Genomic DNA, 19,289 nt, shown 5'->3' on the forward strand with positions numbered 1-19,289 from the left:
CCGCATAGAGAGATATTAGCCAGGTGACATAGGACTAATAGTAAGCATGATAAGGCAGCTCATGCGAATTTCTTCAAATTGTATTGACTAATGTATATGCTAATTGTATTGATTGTACAAATTGCAAATATTTGTACTGTAAAAACGCTCTAGATTTGCTTATTCTAGCTAGATAGGGCGCTATATCAAATGTTGTATATTAGCATTATAGCCAAACCGGCCCCAACCAAAGTGCAGAAAACAATCTTGCCTACTTTATTCAGTTTATATTTGTGTTTCTTTGACTTATAATAAGTTTTATATTTCTTCGATGATAGGTATCATATTCAAATTTTCTTCTACATATATAACTAGCACGCTGTCGATTGATAAGGGTATCAATTTTTAGTATGGTGGCAAACTTGCCAAATTTTCTGCGTAAAAGAGCAAAACCACATTTACGAATTGAAAGTTGTTACTGTTTTGTTTTATTTTAGAAATAAGCTCGTTAAATTTAAACTAAAATATAGTGCATAATGTGTCACAAAAACGCACAACAAAACAATTAAATGAAGTTATTGTTTTACCTGGTACAATTTGACCCGGTGTATCTGTCGGTACAGGAACAGATATAATATGATCCAACCCTATTGCAGGTTGCGTCGTTTGTTCAAGGAGATATCAGACAGGCGTCAACTATTCCAAGTAGATGGAAATAAGCGTTTCAAGCTACACGCAAATATTTACCACAATAACCGTATATTGATATCAAGTTTTGTGATAAACAGTTTTCCCTTTTCAGGAATGTGGTTGTCAGTTGAAGAAGAAGGCGATATAAAATATAAATTAAGCAATGCCTATTTCAACAATAAGTTATAGACAAGGTATACGATATGGGTAAGGGAATGATTCTCGCCTGAATTTGCTGAAGGGATACATGTGGGCCGGGAACAAGACGTTTTGTCGGACCGGCCAGTTGATGTATATGAATAAATCGACAATGAAACACATAATGGATATAATATGATATATTTGCATGTTGCAACATTCTTACAAGGCTTGGCGTAATTAGGAATCTCCGTTGTACCAAATATAAATGGAATAAATGATAACTCAATGTTCATATTTTATCAAGTTTCGACCAAGTTCAGTCTTAAAATAAACTAACCTAATATGCACGTAATATTCAGAACAGAATCAAGCCATAATGTATTGTGAATATAGAGTGAATATACGACAGACAGAACAAACCGAAGTTTACGTAGATGTTGTAAGGTCATGCAACACCGTTTTGGAACATAGAAAGGGTCACCAATGTCTGTGCAAAATATCACAGTGTATGTACATCGATTCATTTGATCGCCTCGAACAAATAAACCTTCGTATAAATTCTAAGTGAAACTTATGAGGTTAAGAAAACCTACTAATCTGACAGGTGGGTCGTTGATATTCATCTGTACCTTGACAACTGAAGCTCGATCCTATCCTAGTACACGTCCCTCCGTTTGCGCAGGGATGGGGAAGGCATCTATCCACTGAAAATTGGAATTACGAATACCAAGACATGCAATGCATTTAAAATAAATCTCCAAAACACTGTTTACCGGGAAATGAACACTAAAGCTTTGATTGTTGTGGAAAATTACATACACGTTCATATAAGATCTTTGTGTTTTTAACTTGGACTTAAATGACCCGACACGATGACATTACATTTCGAGTTAGCCCGTTAATTATTATCTAAAGACGTGTACTAAAACATGGACTGATCTCATACGGGTACATCTGGTCGAATGTAATGTTCTGACTTCAAATGTATGGGCTAGTTCCTTGTCTTTAGAAAACACGTATATATACCCACAGATATGTTGAATTATAGAACAACCATAGGCCAACACGTTAATTCAGTGTAATGGTGTTCAATTTTACATAAAGTGTTAAGGCGAACTGTTAGACCAGACAAGATTAAGAATACTAGAAAATAGTTTCACATTTTTACACAATGCAGTTGTATGCCTTGACGACTAGTTGTGGCTAATGTCACATTTCTTGAAACTCTGTCATCTATAAACAGTTGTCATTGTAAAATTGCTTCAAATAATCGCTTATGACAATCAACTTATCGTTATAAGTATTTACATATATTTATGATTATGAACATTTCTTAAAACTTTCCTGAAATCAATAAAGTCTTTATCTAATGTCAGTTAACGTATAAAGGTTGTACCGCAGGGCTAGTACATAAAATGACACTATGATAGTTTTTATGTTAACCGATTTATGATATAATGTATATTAACATTTCTGAAGTATTATGAGAATGTCTAAGTGGTGTGTCGTTTTAATAATAAAATTTTCGATAATAAAATAAGATTAAAACAAACCCCAAAACTAAGGTATTTCTATTTTATTACATTAACTGAAATCAACAATATCTTACTAGCGTGCGCATATATGACAAGGTAACAATCCAAAACCAACAATTTATTAATAGAGTGTGTGTATACGGTAAGACAACAACAATAACAAAGGAACACAACCCAACACCAATCAATATAAAAATCTTAAACGAAATCAGACGCTAAAGCAGGCTCAGCATGCCGGGAATCAGCGTGGTGTTCCTCGTCTGTGTACAACTTAACACGAAGTATAGCAATAAGTGCATAGCAATCAATGCAAACAATACTAGCAAGCATGTTGAAATGTTTAAAGCGAAAGGAAAATATCAAATAAAAGCATATTTAAACAAAAACAAGTAGAATGAGGCAGGGTTCCATTTAAAGTACATATTACAAGAGTACAGTGAGCTATAGTTTGGCACCAAACCTTTGATCATTATTGTATTCCTACAAAAGATACGTCGTGCAATTCATACCTTCCAATGATGTCTCGATGTTTACAGTAACTCAGAAATGATTGTGGAACGACTGCCGTTGTACACGTTTTATTATATCTAATCTGACGTGATATAGTAAAATTAAACAAAGCAATACCAAGCATGAATAAATATTAAACTCTTGAAATATGGTATTTCATAAAACATTAGCGTTCACTCTTTTTCCCTCTCTATGATCACGGCGTGGACTCGATGATATGGTTACGATCGGTATGGTATATGTAAAGGAATGAAAAGGAATACACTACGAATCTGGAATAGCATCCCCGTTACCCCAGGAGATACGCTCACTTTCGCCCTCTGCACCCCTGGAATATGTCATAGCAAATTAATCCTTTGGTGTACTGTAAACGTGGTTATTTACGCTGGATGAAAATAACGCGATTTGAAGGACAAAACTATACGCGCGGGGGTAATTTACGCGGTCGCGTTAGACCAACGTTTACACTGCAGAGTTATCTCCCTTACTTTACAAAATGTGTACAGGTACAAATACTAGTATCTACTGAGTACATGTTACGTATGCGTATCGACTGGTCATTAGACAGATGAAAATGAAGATGAACTGTATTCATGTGTATGTGTGTGTCTTATACCAGCTGATCTCGTAATCAACTGGGATCAAACAGGTGAGTGCTATTTAGTCAAAACAAACACGTTTTCCAAATAATGATAAAACCATACCCTTTTCGTAAGTTATCGTAACTCATCAAGCGCAGTTAATGTCGCTTCCATGATGACAGGGGCATTTACCTGTGTAGGGGTTGTTGGACACGACTACTAGCTGTTTGTGTCTCGTAGACACGTGTTAGTGATGTGTACCGGATCCGATGCACCCAATTTATTCACGACTTTCTCTGTGCCTTTATATATATTTTCAAATTAGTTTTACATTAAAAACTTCAATTAATCAAGTAGTTTATTTCAGTTGTTATTGTTTTTATTGTATACCTTTAAAAGACAATGTACGTTAATTAGTAATACGTTAACAAAGCAATAGTACAGGAGGACATCACACACACACATGTACCAATATCTATCAGAGTTGTCGTTCCTTACACTATCGAAGAAAACCATATGCGCGGGGGAAAATTACGCGCTTAATATTTCACGTTAACATTACATCAAAAGAATCTCGCGGTCGTGTAACGGTAAAACTTATTGGCTTTGAAGGCAGGCGTCGGTCCTCGGTAATTTTCAAAGAAAAAATTTCAGCCTAGTGATTGGTCAGGTTTTTGTTACCTGACACCAATCAAATAGTTAGCCGCGTGCCTTAAGTTTTGCTATGACATATTTCAGGGGTGCAGAGAGCGAAATTGAGCGTAACCCCAGGATATCAAGGATGCTGGAATAGCAGCTTATAGGGATATAGACGCATATCAGTCAACTACATTCATTATTAATGTTAGTATGATATTCTATGGCGCCTTTCGTTGTATGAACATTGAAGAGTTCCAATATTAACATACGAAGAGTAATATCTGCTCGAGTATATCTCATTATCCAAACGCAACACATATACCAAAGATATTTTAAAATATGTATATAAATTGGGCTAATGAATAAACACGTGCATTCTAGCAAAATTAAACCTCGAATTATGCACAAATATTTCTATTAAAATCGCTTTCATTAGCATTACTGCATCATATCAATATTGAAATTCAGTTTAACATCAACAGTCAGAAGAATATAGGGCACTTTTTGTCAATTTAAAGTATGACTGATGCGTGATGCGTTAATCAACTGTTCTGTTCGCTGAAAGATGTTTATTATGGAGTGCGTTGATAAGATTTACCGTGAAAGTGATACAACCGTCGTCCGTGATAGTCACTGTCTTTCTAGGTACATATATAAGCACTGATAGAAATAGCCAGATTATGCAAGATAATTTGATGTGAGCCTAGTGGTGGATAATAATTTATGTTTTATCGTAGGTATGTGAGTTGGTATAGACTGAGGATAAATGAAACGAGATAAGAAATGGCACGTTATGTTAGTAACATAAACAGACAATATTTCCTCGCACCTCAGACAGGGATATCCCACGTGATACGGACACCTTTACGCGATATATCCTGGAATTTTCACAAAGCGATGTAATTCATTCGAGCGCTAACGCAAATTATACTGTAAGAATCCTGAAGTTGTAGATAAAATATAATTTGCAATTTGAAATACGTTTTCTTCTTTGTGAGGTCGGAATGCATTGTTTACGCGGAAGAATTCAAACGTAGCTTTAGTAGTGAGGAGGCCACATTATTGAGGCGGCATACTTGTAGATGAAAACGTGAGACTAAAAGTGCGAAAACAAATTACCTGTAACTAAGCGACATTTCAGTATCTGGCTAAGATTCTGTAATATAATGTATAACAGACAAAGATAACCTAATTTCGCTCAGCTACATGTAATATTAGTTATATAACCTTTTAGTAATCTACTGTCGAATGTCAAAGATATCTATAGGACATTCCACGTGCGTTGTCTGTGCCACAAGAGCACTAAATCGAACTAAATTGGCGTCCTCTTCTATATAATACACGTCACTAGCTCGCTCTGCTACAGAATATACAGTGACAAGGTCTGCTGATCTTCCAACGGGAACAAATACTACTAGCACATTGTCCATATTCAGAGCCTGCCTCTCTCGTAAGATACCATCCAAGTCAGTCCAGCCCTCGTTAGAGAACAACACTAAGATTTTCCGGGCGTCTGGTCGATTGTTATTAAACCCTTTTCTCACGGGCAAACGTTAAGGCAGCGGTTATATTTGACTTTTGGTTTGTCGTTGCAAGACCGATCTGGCTGTTGAGAAGGATCTTGTCTCGATCTGTATATTGATTAAGGTTAAACTTGAATGTAGCTGTCAAGTCGAACGGGACCATGCCGACTTGAGTATTTGGGTTATAGTCCAGTGCTTTGTATAGCAGGTCCTTAAGTGCATCCAGCGTTTGTTGTAGAACAGTCTGATGCTTAGAAATATCAACCATAAACACCATGACCGTCATTGTGTTGAGTAAACAATCTGTAAAAAAAGAAATATCAAATACACTATTATTGTTGAGCTTTCTGCAGCAATTACTTAAAGACGTGTATGATTGATTAAATGTTAACTATTTGTTTTAGATTCAATAATTTAATCAACTTCGACATTTTGGGTTTTCTTTATTCTTTTGTTTCTTAGGTATATAAAATAACGAACATGTATAAAATTCTACAGATGTTATAAAAACAGAAACCAGACAGTTGGAATATTTCGTTAGAAATTATATTTTAAGTTTTTAATGAAAGTACCTCTAAACAAAGAATCAATACAAGAATATTATTCATTCAATGTGAGTGGAACAATTACCTGTACAGCTAGTGTTCACGGTCTCTATAAGGATGACATTTGTGGTATCCTCCTCCTTCCCCCCTGAAAATACATATTGGCTGGCTGTAGCTAACTGGAGCAGTTCCGTCTGGTCTACTTGCTCTCCATTTCCAACGGTTAGAACTTTAATCCCTCGACTTTTCAATGTTTGAGCGCCTTGTACTGCTTCCGGTCTCAGAGTAGAAAGCCCGTCAGAGACTATAATTAGGTACTGAAACACCTGTGCTCGAGCCCCATAGGATGACGAAATACCAAATACCTGTAACGGTAGCAGACATTTACATGTACATACAATGAATATATAAACTTTATTTATTTTACAAGTATGACACAAGTTTTTCCATCTTACATTAATCATTCTTGTTGGCCTGAAGGCGGTCTTAATGTGGGAGTAAACTGAAGTACCCGGAGGAGCCCTACGTGATCAGGCGGATGACCAAATACTTTTTCACGTTCAATCGAGAAGAGAATTCCTGCCGTCTTGATGAAAGGCGAGTGCGTCCACTGATGCATTCCACATAAATACATTTTAACCGTGAAAAGTAACGGTTAAATAAAATTTGCCAACGTATTAACACGTAACAATATAGTTTTGTTTACAAGGATATCATAATACATGGATGTCGTATACCGTCTTACCTCATTCGCTTTTTTTAAGGCCTTGTCGACGTAGGAGGGTCCCATGGTAGGTGATATGTTATCAATGGCGAAGACCAAATCTGCTTTGTATGTGTAGGTACTAAAGGAAAACTCCATGGTTGCATCAAATGAATATTTAATGACTGCTATTTGAAAATCATCGGCTCCTATAGGTAACTTATTGACGACTGCCGTGACAGTTGCTTTTGAATCGTTGAAATGTTTCTCCGTACTAAACGAGGCATCGATTATGAACAGGATATCTGCCGGCCCAGGCCTGCAATCTGTAATGTTTAAAGATGTCTTGACATTAGTGAGTAATTTAAGGTACATTGTGTAGAGCTATCATTCAGACCAGATTTTATAACAAATAAAAACCTGCCGGGATCCTTACCCATAAAATTAAGACTTTTGAGAGATTGAATTATTTTACCGAAACGAAAACAGAAACAGATAATAGGGATAAACAGAAGTGGCAAGACAATAAGTTATTTTGTACGACATTTGGACAATGGAGTTGTCATCAATCACTTATAAATGCCATTGAAGATAGACCTGTTAAGTAAATAGCAGGGTCGTGTTACCTATTTCACAAGTAGTTCCTTGGTATCTATTGGTACAGGCACAGTTAAAGTTGTTCGTGTCCCGGTCACATGTTCCGCCATTTACACAAGGGACACTAAGGCAGGCGTCAACTAAAAAACAGTAAAGTATAACACATGAGGCATACAAAAACGGCGATAAACATTTGCTTTATGATAAATCTTCAGAAAATCCCATACGAATAAAACAAACAGAACGTTTCAGGTCAACGCCAAGGCCAATAAAACGATGTTTACGTAGATGCTGTTAGGTCAGTCAACACCGTTCTGGGACAAAGAAAGGGTCGCCAATATCTGTGCAAAAAGTCAAAGTGTATGTACAAAAAAAACTTCGAATAAATTCTATGAGAACGTTTTGAGGTTAAAAAAACAGACGAAGCTGACAGGTAGGTCGTTGATATTCATTTGTACAGTGACAACTGAAGTCCGATCCTATCCTGGTACACGTCCCTCCGTTTTCACAGGGATGGGAAAGGCATCTATCCACTGAAAATTGGAAATACAAAAGCCAAGACATGCAATATATTTAAAATAAATCTCCGCAATACTGTTTCCAAGAAATGGACGCAAAAGCTTATCTTTCCCCTTTTGCTGTCCTTTATGTATCATCTTGAATGAATATTGTTGATATTAAATGAATATACAAATAATAGCAAATAAAAATGGAATTTTGGCCAAAACAAGATAAATGCGACAGTGAAGGGCGACAATTTACATTACAGGGTACATAACTAGTGAAAAAAGAACAACATTTTTTAATAAAGAATTGTTTTTATAGTAGCATAAAAAACTAGTATAGCTGTGTTTAACAGTATAAAGTTGTTCCATGCCTTATCAGTCAACAGTCAAAACTTTGCGGCCTCGGGAAACAGTTCATCTGGTGGGTCCCAACTCCACGGGAAAGTGGTTGACTGTTGACTGATAAGGCATGAAACAACTGATAAGGCATGAAACAACTTTTTTGTTACTCGACCAATGAAAAACAAAAGTTCGATGTCGAGTGTGATGTTTAGATCTACCGACAGACGACCGTCAACAATCCAGTACCAAAAACGCTTAATCACCGGGGTGCTTGTAATTATAGGTGCTATTCTAATATCATGACTACATTTGTCTCTCTTTGCCCAGCATTTGTATTTATAGTTTTGGGGTGGGGATCTCAACCGTTTCGAAGTTATGACCCAGGGGTTAAGGCTGCAAGGGTGGGACAGACCCTTGGGTAAATTCCAATAGCATGACTGCATTTGTCTCTTTATGTCCAACAATTGTATATATATAGTTTTGGGGTGGGGATCTTAACCGTTTCGAAGTTATGACCCAGGGGTTAAGTCTCCAAGAGTGGGGTAGACCCCAAGGCCATCCTGGAAGCGTATGTGCATTCATCTTTTAATACTCAGCAATTGTATATGGTTATAGGGTGGGGATCTCAACTGTTTCCAAGCTGTGACTAAGAAACTACGTCCGTAGGAGTTTGCTCAGACCCCAGGTCAATTCTAATATCATGATTGCATTCGTCTCTTTATGCCCAGCATTTGTATATAGAGGTTTTGGGTTTTTGTGTGGGGATCTCAACTGTTTCAAAGTTATGACCCAGGGACTATGTCTCCAAGGATGGGGCCAGACCCCAGGGCCATCCTGGAAGCAAATGTGCATTATTTTCTTTATACTCAGCAATTGTATATATATGGTAATACGGTGGGGATCTCAACCATTTCCAAGTAATACACCTTTTTTGGCCCCACCCCTTAGCCCGGGGGGTTCAGCCCCACTATTTGTACAAGTTTGAATCCCTGCCTCCCATGAATGCTTCCGACAAAATATGTTTGATATCCATGACATAGTTCTACAGAGGAAGTCGTTTATAGCAATATAGCCAAATTTCCTCCCTTTGGCCCTACCCCTCAGCCCCACCATTTGTACAATTTTGAGTCCCCACCACCTTGCTATATAGGGATGCTTCCAGTCAAATAGTTGATATCCATCTCTTAGTTCCAGAGAAGAAGCCGCTTAAAGCAATATAGTCAAATAACCCTTTTTGGCTTCTGACCAAATATGATTGATATTTTGAATCTCCACCACCTAGGGATGCTGCCAGTCAAATTTAGTTAACTAGGGGGCCGGAAAAACTTGATTAAAACAAGAGGCCCAATGGGCCTGTATCGCTCATCTGCTTCTAATGCAACTGTATTAAGACTTTAGGTCATAAATGTGGATGCTAAGCTGATTACCACTTTATTCAAATATATGAACAGGATAGGTTTATTTATTTAAGTAACTTTTGTAGCCCTTCATTCCAGCATACTACTGGCCCAATATCAGGTCTCTGGGTCTCTTTGTTATTAAGTCATTATAGGCTATTTGACCCCCGTGACCTCGAAAATAGGTCCAGGTCATTCATTTAAAGAAAGTTGGTAGCCTTCACCCCAGCATGTTGAAAGCTCAATATCAGGTTTCTGGGCTTCTTGGTTATTGCGAAGAAGTTGTTTAAAGATTTTAGCCTTTTTGACCCCTGTTACATTGAATGTAGGTCAAGGTCATTCATTTGAACAAACATTGTAGCCCTTCACCCCAGCATGCTACAGGCCCAATATCAGGTGTCTGGGCCTCTCTGTTATTGAGAAGAAGTTGTTTAAAGGGGAAAGTTGACGGACGCCGCACCACGGCAAAAGCTCATTTGCCCTTCGGGCAGGTGAGCTAAAAATATAGGTCAGTGACCTACTTTTGATACATGACACACCGTCCCACCTGAGTAAACTCATGCCCCAGGTATGAAGTTACAATGGCAAGGAGTCGGGTAAAACACAATAATGGGTCCAACTGTGTGCTCTGACAGTGAAACACAAGAGACCCAGAGGGCATGTATCGCTCACCTGAATATGTTTAAAATAATTGGTATGAAGTAAATATATAGCATTCCATGGTAGGTGCTGTAAGTACATATGAAATTTAGAAAGATCCATCCAGTTCTTGAGATAAAACGGGAGCAAACTTCAATCTGAGCCCCACCCCTATGCCCTAGGGGGGTCATACCCACCGTTTATACAATATTGTGTCTCCTTGGCCCAAGGATGCTCCAGACTAAATAAGGATAAAATCCCATAATCCCAATGGTCGAAGATGGATTTTAAAGGTTTTACCTCTATTTCTCCTATTGTGCCCCACCCTTCTGCCCCCTGGGAGACCACATACACTGCTTATACAAAATTGAGTCCCCTTGGCCCAAGGATGCTCCAGGCTAAATTAGGATAAAATCCCTTAATCCCTATGGTAGAAGAAGGATTTTAAAGTTTTACCTCTATTTTCCCTATTGGGCCCAACCTCTCTGCCTCCAGGGCGGTCAAAAAAAACCCGTTTATTAAATATCAGTTGTGCAAAAAAGGCTTAAATTTGAAGTGTAACAGAATAATGTCCGAAATTGCCACATTTTCCATACATTATTATACACATCCCCCCCCCCCCCCCCCCCCCCGGGAATGCACTGGCATCTGCATCTGTATGTTGCTGTCTAATGGTGGAGGATAGCCACTGTGTCTTCTATAGAGTTTAAGCCTATTCAGTACTCACTAAATCAGTATATTTTACAAATAAAACACGACTGTTTCTGAAAGATAAGCCTATGCCTATATGCTGCCTTTCATTTGAGGTTTTAGCTATACTTACAAATTGCATCAGCAGCACCGCTTCGTTCGTCAGAAATGGCGGTATTGACGTAGAAACATGGCAGAAAGAGGCCACGGTGAAAAGTTCCGTTTACTTCGGATTCGCGGAGACTTTTGTCAGAATTGTATCAAACGTATAATGAAGTTGTACAATAATATTAATGAAGTTGTGCAAGCATCATGATGTTTGTGAATAATATGATGACGGATTGGTATAATGATAAAATATCGAATAACATAACGATTACACTAAATCATATAATGACGAAAGCATATACTATGATGTTGAAACTAAATAATATAATGATAAAGTTCAATCATATATTGATGAAATCGAATAATATAACGATACAACCAAATCATATCACAACAACAGCGTGTATATAATGGTGAAACCAAATCATATAACGATAATATCAAATCATATAATGATAAAATCAAATAATATAATGATGAAAGCTTTAAATACAATGGAAACCAAATCACATAATGATGAAATCAAATAATATAATGATGATATGAAATAATATAATGATAAAATCGAATAATATAATGATAACATCATATACTATAATGATAAAATCAAATCACATAATGATGAAATCCAATAATATAATGATGATATCAAATAATATAATGATATAATCGAATAATATAATGATAACATCATATAATATAATGAAAATATCAATTTATATAATATTTTTATGCCATATGTGATAGCTATAGCGTTCCATAGATATTTATCTAAAAAGTGTCCCGATTTCGGTACAGTAACGCTAGGGTTTAGCGTCCTGTTAACTGTTAATGTAATTAAAGTGCGGTTCCCCAGGTGTGTAATGCAATGGTAAGGACCTCATGCAAAACAATTTAGTGCTATTACCTTACTGAACAATGCACACAACATATTCATCCACCAGTCACTTTTTACTGACAAAAGACTTGCAAGTTATTGCAGGTATACCGGTTACTGATATTAAACTACTACCATTGTTAAGGACTTTGGTGTGATCCGGCTACTAGACATAACCCCATTTTGTCGATGGCTCAACTCTAAGGTCAAAAGTAAGATATTGTCAAGAAGGAGCTAGGAAACATAAAACGTAGTAAGTATAGCTGACACATAAATGCATACATTGCACACATCGAACAACGTCTTTTGTTAAACCTAGCTGTTTATAGGACGCTTAATTGCATAAAACCAACACCAAACAAAACCAGGTAAATTGTGCCAACTGACAGCCAGCCCTCAACAAAGTTCAGGTCCGTTAGACTTGTGGTATCTATGTTTAAGGACCTGATGCAAAACAATTTAGTGCTACTGCCTTACTAAACAATGCATGTTGCTAACTTGACTATTTAGAACGATGTGTGCACGGTGTGAGAACGATGTGTGCACGGTGTGTGAACGATGTGTGCACGAAGTGCGAACGGTAAAAAATTGGACGATAATTGCTTGCGCACATTTGTGCGGACTAAGGACGAACGTTGTGCGATAACAATCGTGGTTGTTGTAAATTGAGGAATGCCTTAACAATATATACGGCGTCGTGCATGTGTTTAAATACATAAACTTGGCTATTTAGTATGTTTCTATAATCTAGCTACATCCATAAGCTTATCATTCTCTCGAAACTTTCTTAAATTTAGAAATGATGTCTCGGTGGTTTTTAAACAACCTAAATCGACACATGTAAAATTGCAACTCTGTAATGTTTAGACGGCAACTCCTAGAATGGCCTTCTTATAATGTATCTTTCCGTTTATTGTTGCACACCAAATTATTCGGAGAAACGAAGATCCCGTGCTATAACACTCCTTCTGTCAATTTCAAAGGTTTTTGGTTTTTATGTCGATTTTGTCTGTATCATAAAGAGAAATGTGCGGACTGATACGAAGTTCGTTACGTTATGGTACTCAACTAATTACATCCAAAGGTGTTTGAGATCCTGAAATTGTGTATAGTTTAAGGTTATAAAACGCCTAAGGCATGGTTTCGTAATGAAGCGTTACCAAAGTTTTAACAACCACTTCCTGGACAGTACCGGAAGAAAGCACACTACGTCAGTTCACTTTTGGCTAGAATATAATAGGGTTACAGGTCTAGAACGCATATGCGTTTCGTTATCCGAAAATATGTAATTGATGCAACTGTTATTTTACTTACTTCATAAACGATCGAGCTAATAAATTGAATTGTTGCCAAATAACTAGTGGATTGTTTTGCGTGTTAGTTTATAACTTTTACTTACCATTATCACAGTTCCTCCCATAAAACCAATTTGCACAAGTACATGTGTAATTCCTTCCAGTATAATGGCACGTGGCTCCATTTTTACAAGGCTGGCCGTAACAGTGACTTTCTGATGTAAAGTAAAAGCACACTTCTTTTTTTTTCGCTTAGAAAAAAAAATCTGATATTATTGATATTACATGATATCGTCATTGTGAATATTTATCATATTATCACTGAAGTGATTAGTGTTTTGACTCAATAATGCCTGCAATATGCAGGGCAGATTCTAATTAATTACGTATTGTTAATTTTAAAGCAAAGAAGTAATAGCGACAGTGTTGACAATATATATGTTTGTTTTGTTATGTGTTTAGTTCTTGAAGCGATCTTCTTCTCATCAAGACTCTTTTTTTACCAAATAGCATTAAACATGTAATTAGAACGACATTATGTTTCGGTTACACCGTGTGTATGGGATTGGCTTTAGGGAAATTTTGAAATAATAAGAAAATGGAGCGTTAAGATAAGTTGGGTTTCAAAGCGTAGCTGCTTATACGCTGGTATGTAGGCAATTGTTATTTATTTCATGGCGGGGTATCCGTAAATATGCACAGCAATATTCAATGTTACCAATAACGACTGCTGTCAAGACATATTCCTGAAAAAGGTGTTATTAACCAATATGTTTCAAGTTGCCTTTCCTATCTCTGCCAATATAATTTCAAGAATATTGCATGCTATTGTTATTGTGAAATACTTGTTTTATTATGCTACCATTTAAAGTTTTGAAGTACAATATTTTAACTAATACCCTAACCATACATTGAAAATAGAGAGCAGATTCAAAATAAATTGGATTGCTAGTTAATAATGAATGTGAAATAAAACGATGGAGCTAACTGATAGGTTTTCATATAGTTACGTCAGAAAACATCGTCGCGGTACATATATCTTGTATGTGTATAAATCGTACAATTTGTTCCCCTTGAAAAGATATTCCTTGGGGAAACGCTTACTGAACATGAAGAGATTAAGAAAACTTACGAAGCTGACAGTTGGTTCCTTGGTATTCATTTGTACAGCCACAGTTGAAGTTTGATCCTGACCTGGTACACGTCCCTCCGTTTAAACAGGGATGGGATAGACATCTATCCTCTGGTAAGTATGAGGGTGCATTGATTGAAAATATCATTTTCTTTCATAAAAACACTCATCACTATCGGGATTGTTCATATATGTATTATAGAGATATGTGCATCTAATGAAATATGAAATAGAATATTGAAATTGTAACACGGTGCAAATGTACAGATTGATGACCATAAGCGTTGTTTAAAACATTATATGCCATTTAAGGACGGACACACTAGTGTTTGGATTTGTTGGGTACCGTCCCTGTACCCAAATCGGGTATTTGGGGTAAACTGTCATTCAATGGAAAGAAGAACGTTTATGCATACAGTTTTCGTTTGATTATATTTTTCCCGCCAAGTAAACTGTATTACGCTTTACTGGCTGCTGATTATTGTTACATGGACAATATAAAGGTAAGCATAATTACCAAAAGAAGATTTTCCTGATTTACGTGCCGCACGTGCGACGCTTTTTATTTGGATATCATTTTCGAAAGTCTATTTTATCAAAACTAATGCTCGTTTGGAGAATGAATTTAATAAGAACCCTCGTTGACTCTAAAATATTTCAACTATGCATAGTTTCTGCCGATATTGATCGTTTATTCACAAATATTTGCCAAAATATCGGAAGTGTTCCGTTAAGGGTACAGTAACGCCAGTTTAAGGCCCTACATAACTGATGGTATCTCGCGTTCCTTTTATAGAACCACGCGCCCGAAATATCAAATTGTGATAGAAATGAAAAGTGGATAATATCTATTTATGAACGTAGTTGAAATTGAATTGTTGCCAAATAACTAGTGGATTGTTTTGCGTGTTAGTTTATAACTTTTACTTACCATTATCACAGTTCCTCCCATAAAACCCATTTGCACAAGTACATGTGTAATCCCCTCCAGTATATTGGCACGTGGCTCCATTTTGACAAGGCTGGCCGTAACAGTGACTTGCTGATGTAAAGTAAACGCACACTTCTATTTTTTTTCGCTTAGAAAAACAAATCTGATATTATTGATATTACATGATATCGTCATTGTGAATATTCATCATATTATCACTGAAGTGATTAGTGTTTTGACTTTTAACCTTTTTTCTCAATAATGCCTGCAATATGCAGGGCAGATTCAAATTAACTACGTATTGTTAATTTTAAAGCAAAGAAGTAATAGCGACGGTGTTGACAATATATATATTTGTTTTGGTATGTGTTTAGGTCTTGAAGCGATCTTCCTCTCATCAAGACTCTTTTACCAAATAACATCAAACATGTAATTAGAACGACATCATGTTTCGGTTACACAGTGTGTGTGGGATCGCCTTTAGGGAAATTTTGAAATAATGAGAAACTGGAGCGTTAAGATAAGTTGGGTTCAAAGCGTAGCTGCTAATACGCTGGTATGCAGGCAATTGTTATTTATTTCATTGCGGGTTATCCGTAAATATGTACGTCAATATTCAATGTTACCAATAACGACTGCTGTCAAGACATATTCCTGAAAAAGGTGTTTTCAACTAATATGTTTCAAGTAGCTTTTCCTATCTCTGCCAATATGATTTCAAGAATATTGCATGCTACTGTTATTGCGAAATACTTGCTTTATTCTGCTACCATTTAAAGTTTTGAAGTACAATTGTTGAACTAATACCCTAACCATACATTGAAAATGAAGAGCAGATTCAAATGAAATGGTATTGTTACATGTAGTTAATAATGAATGTGAAATAAAACGATGGAGCTAGCTGGACGATTTTCACATAGTTACGTCAGAAAACATCGTCGCGGTACATATATTGTATGTGTATAAAACGTACAATTTGTTTCCCTTGAAAAGATATGCCTTGGGAAAACACTTACTAAACTTAAAGAGATTAAGAAAACTTACTAAACTGACAGTTGGTTCCTTGGTATTCATTTGTGCAGCCACAGTTGAAGTTTGATCCTGACCTGGTACAAGTCCCTCCGTTTAAACAGGGATGGGAGAGACATCTATCCACTGATAAGTATGAGAGTGCATTGATTGAAAATATAATTATCTTTTTATTATGTAAAATAGAAGAGTGAGATGGTAACACGGTGAGAATGTACAGATTGATGACCATAAGCGTTGTTTAAAACATTATATGCCATTTAAGGACGGACACATTAGTGTTTGGATTTGTTGGGTACCGTCCCTGTACCCAAATCGGGACAGTACCCAAAATGGGACACCTGTGGAAAAGCGGCCCAAGAAACTGTCATTCAATGCAAAGAAGAACGTTTATGCATACAGTTTTCGTTTAATAATATTTTTCCCGCCAAGTAAACTGTATTACGCTTTATTGGCTGCTGATTATCGTTACATGGACAATATAAAGGTAAGCATCATTACCAAAAGAAGATTTTCCTGATGTACGTGCCGTGCGACGCTATTTATTTGGATATCATTTTCAAAAGACTATTTTGTCAAAACAAATGCTCGTTTGGAAACTAAATTTAATCAGAACCCTCGTTGACTCTAAAATATATTTTAACTATGCATAGTTTCTGCCGATATTGATCGTTTATTCCCAAATACTTGCCAAAATATCGGAAGTGTTCCTTTAAGGGTACAGTAACGCCAGTTTAAGGCCCTACATAACTGATGGTATATCGCGTTCCTTTTATAGAACCACGCGCCCGAAATATCAAATTGTGATAGAAATGAAAAGTGGATAATATCTATTTATGAAAAATGAACAAACATTTTGGGAACTGATAGTATGTTATAAAAAATATCGATATTTATCTAAAAAGTGTCCCGATTTGGGTACAGTAACGCTAGGGTTTAGCGTCCTGTTAACTGTTAATGTAATTAAAGTGCGTTCCCCCAGGTGTGTAATGCAATGGTAAGGACCTGATGCAAAACAATTTAGTGCTACTACCTTACTGAACAATGCACACAACATATTAATCCACCAGTCACTTTTTACTGACAAAAGACTTGCAAGTTATTGCAGGTACACCAGTTACTGATATTAAACTACTACCATTGTTAAGGACTTTGGTGTGTTCCCGCTACTAGACATAACCCCATTTTGTCGATGGCTCAACTCTAAGGTCAAAAGTAAGATATTGTCAGGAAGGAGCTAGGAAACATAAAACGTAGTAAGTACGTAGAGCTGACGCATAAATGCATACATTGCACACATTGAACAACCTCTTTCGTTAAACCTAGCTGTTTATAGGACGCTTAATTGCATAAAACCAACACCAAACAAAACCAGGTAAATTGTGCCAACTGACAGCCAGCCCTCAACAAAGGTCAGGTCCGTTACAGTTGTGGGATCTATGTTTAAGGACCTGATGCAAAACAATTTAGTGCTACTACCTTACTAAACAATGCATGTTGCTAACTTGACTACTTAGCACGATGTGTGCACGGTGTGTGAACGATGTGTGCACGGTGTGTGAACGATGTGTGCACGAAGTGCGAACGGTAAAAAACTGGACGATCATTGCTTGCGCACATTTGTGCGGACTAAGCACGAACGTTGTGCGATAACAATCGTGGTTGGTGTAAATTGGGGAATGCCTTAACAATATATACGGCTTCGTGCATGTGTTGAAACACATAAACTTGACTATTTAGTATGTTTCTATATTCTAGCTACAGCCATAAGCTTATCACTCTGTCTATACTTTCTTAAATTTAGAAGTGGTGTTCTCGGTGTTTTTTAAACACATGTAAAATTGCAACTCTGTAATGTTTAGACGGCAACTCCTAGAATGGCCTTCTTATAATGTATCTTTCCGTTTATTGTTGCACACCAAATTATTCGGAGAAGGTTTTTATGTCGATTTTGTCTGTATTATAAAGAGAAATATGTGGACTGATACGAAGTTCGTTACGTTATGGTACTCAGCTAATTACATCCAAAGGTGTTTGAGATCCTGAAATTGTGTATAGTTTAAGGTTATAAAACGCGTAAGGCATGGTTTCGTAATGAAGCGTTACCAAAGTTTTAACCATCACTTTCTGGACAGTACCGGAAGAAAGCACACTACGTCAGTTCACTTTTGGCTAAAATATAATAGAGTTACAGGTCTAGAACGCATATGCTTTTCGTTATCCGCTAATATGTTGTTGATGCAAATGCCATTTTACTTACTTTATAAACGATCGAGCTAAGAAATTGAATTGTTGCCAAATAACTAGTGGATTGTTTTGCGTGTTAGTTTATAACTTTTACTTACCATTATCACAGTTCCGCCCATAAAACCCATTTGCACAAGTACATGTGTAATTCCCTCCAGTATATTGGCACGTGGCTCCATTTTGACAAGGCTGGCCGTAACAGTGACTTGCTGATGTAAAGTAAACGCACACTTCTATTTTTTTTCGCTTAGAAAAACAAATCTGATATTATTGATATTACATGATATCGTCATTGTGAATATTCATTATATTATCACTGAAGTGATCAGGCGCGTAGCTACCATGCAAGCCAATAAGCCCGGGCTTGCACATGATTTTCACAAGTATAGGTTTTCATGACATTATTTTTTCTTGCTGATACTATAAAGTGGAGTTTAAGTTTTGAATATATAGTATACATATGTAATTCCTCAGATATGATACAGTGTTAATAGTTAGTACAAAACTGTATGAAGTTTAGAAATGTCCATTGCATTAATGGACAGTTCCAGGCGGAACTAAACAGCTCGATTGAGTAAATTGAGAAACTCACGCCTGGCGCAAACGACTCCGAGTATGGCACAGTGGACACAGACAATCAATGTGGTTTTTTT

General features: G+C 36.7%; 2 protein-coding genes across 2 annotated transcripts in view; both read right to left on the bottom strand.

The window, feature by feature from the left end:
- Nucleotides 1-4,936: 4,936 nt before the first annotated feature.
- LOC110442328 (collagen alpha-5(VI) chain-like) lies at nucleotides 4,937-14,408 on the bottom strand. The gene is made up of 6 exons (XM_021485885.1): nucleotides 14,402-14,408; nucleotides 13,402-13,512; nucleotides 7,473-7,583; nucleotides 6,889-7,172; nucleotides 6,229-6,508; nucleotides 4,937-5,901 (listed from the first exon to the last, which is right to left on the bottom strand). The coding sequence occupies exons 1-6, from the start codon at nucleotides 14,406-14,408 to the stop codon at nucleotides 5,603-5,605; spliced, it is 1,092 nt and encodes a 363-aa protein (XP_021341560.1). The 3' UTR covers nucleotides 4,937-5,602.
- A 1,982-nt stretch (nucleotides 14,409-16,390) lies between these two features.
- LOC110442329 (fibropellin-3-like) overlaps nucleotides 16,391-19,289 on the bottom strand; it is a 93,550-nt gene continuing 90,651 nt past the window's right edge. The window contains exons 9-10 of the mRNA XM_021485887.1: nucleotides 18,735-18,845; nucleotides 16,391-16,515 (exon numbers count right to left, since the gene is read on the bottom strand). Coding sequence (XP_021341562.1) covers nucleotides 16,391-16,515; nucleotides 18,735-18,845 — 236 coding nt within the window. The remainder of the gene's footprint in view (nucleotides 16,516-18,734; nucleotides 18,846-19,289) is intronic.

This window comes from Mizuhopecten yessoensis, unplaced genomic scaffold (genome assembly GCF_002113885.1).
Source record: "Mizuhopecten yessoensis strain PY_sf001 unplaced genomic scaffold, ASM211388v2 scaffold716251, whole genome shotgun sequence".
Lineage (NCBI taxonomy): Eukaryota > Metazoa > Mollusca > Bivalvia > Pectinida > Pectinidae > Mizuhopecten > Mizuhopecten yessoensis.

Coding starts and splice junctions, on each gene's coding strand:
- LOC110442328 (XM_021485885.1), bottom strand. Junction 7,173..7,472: donor AGGAACTACTTGTGAAATAG/GTAACACGACCC, acceptor TAAACATTACAG/ATTGCAGGCCTGGGCCGGCA. Junction 5,902..6,228: donor CGTGAACACTAGCTGTACAG/GTAATTGTTCCA, acceptor CTTTTTTTACAG/ATTGTTTACTCAACACAATG.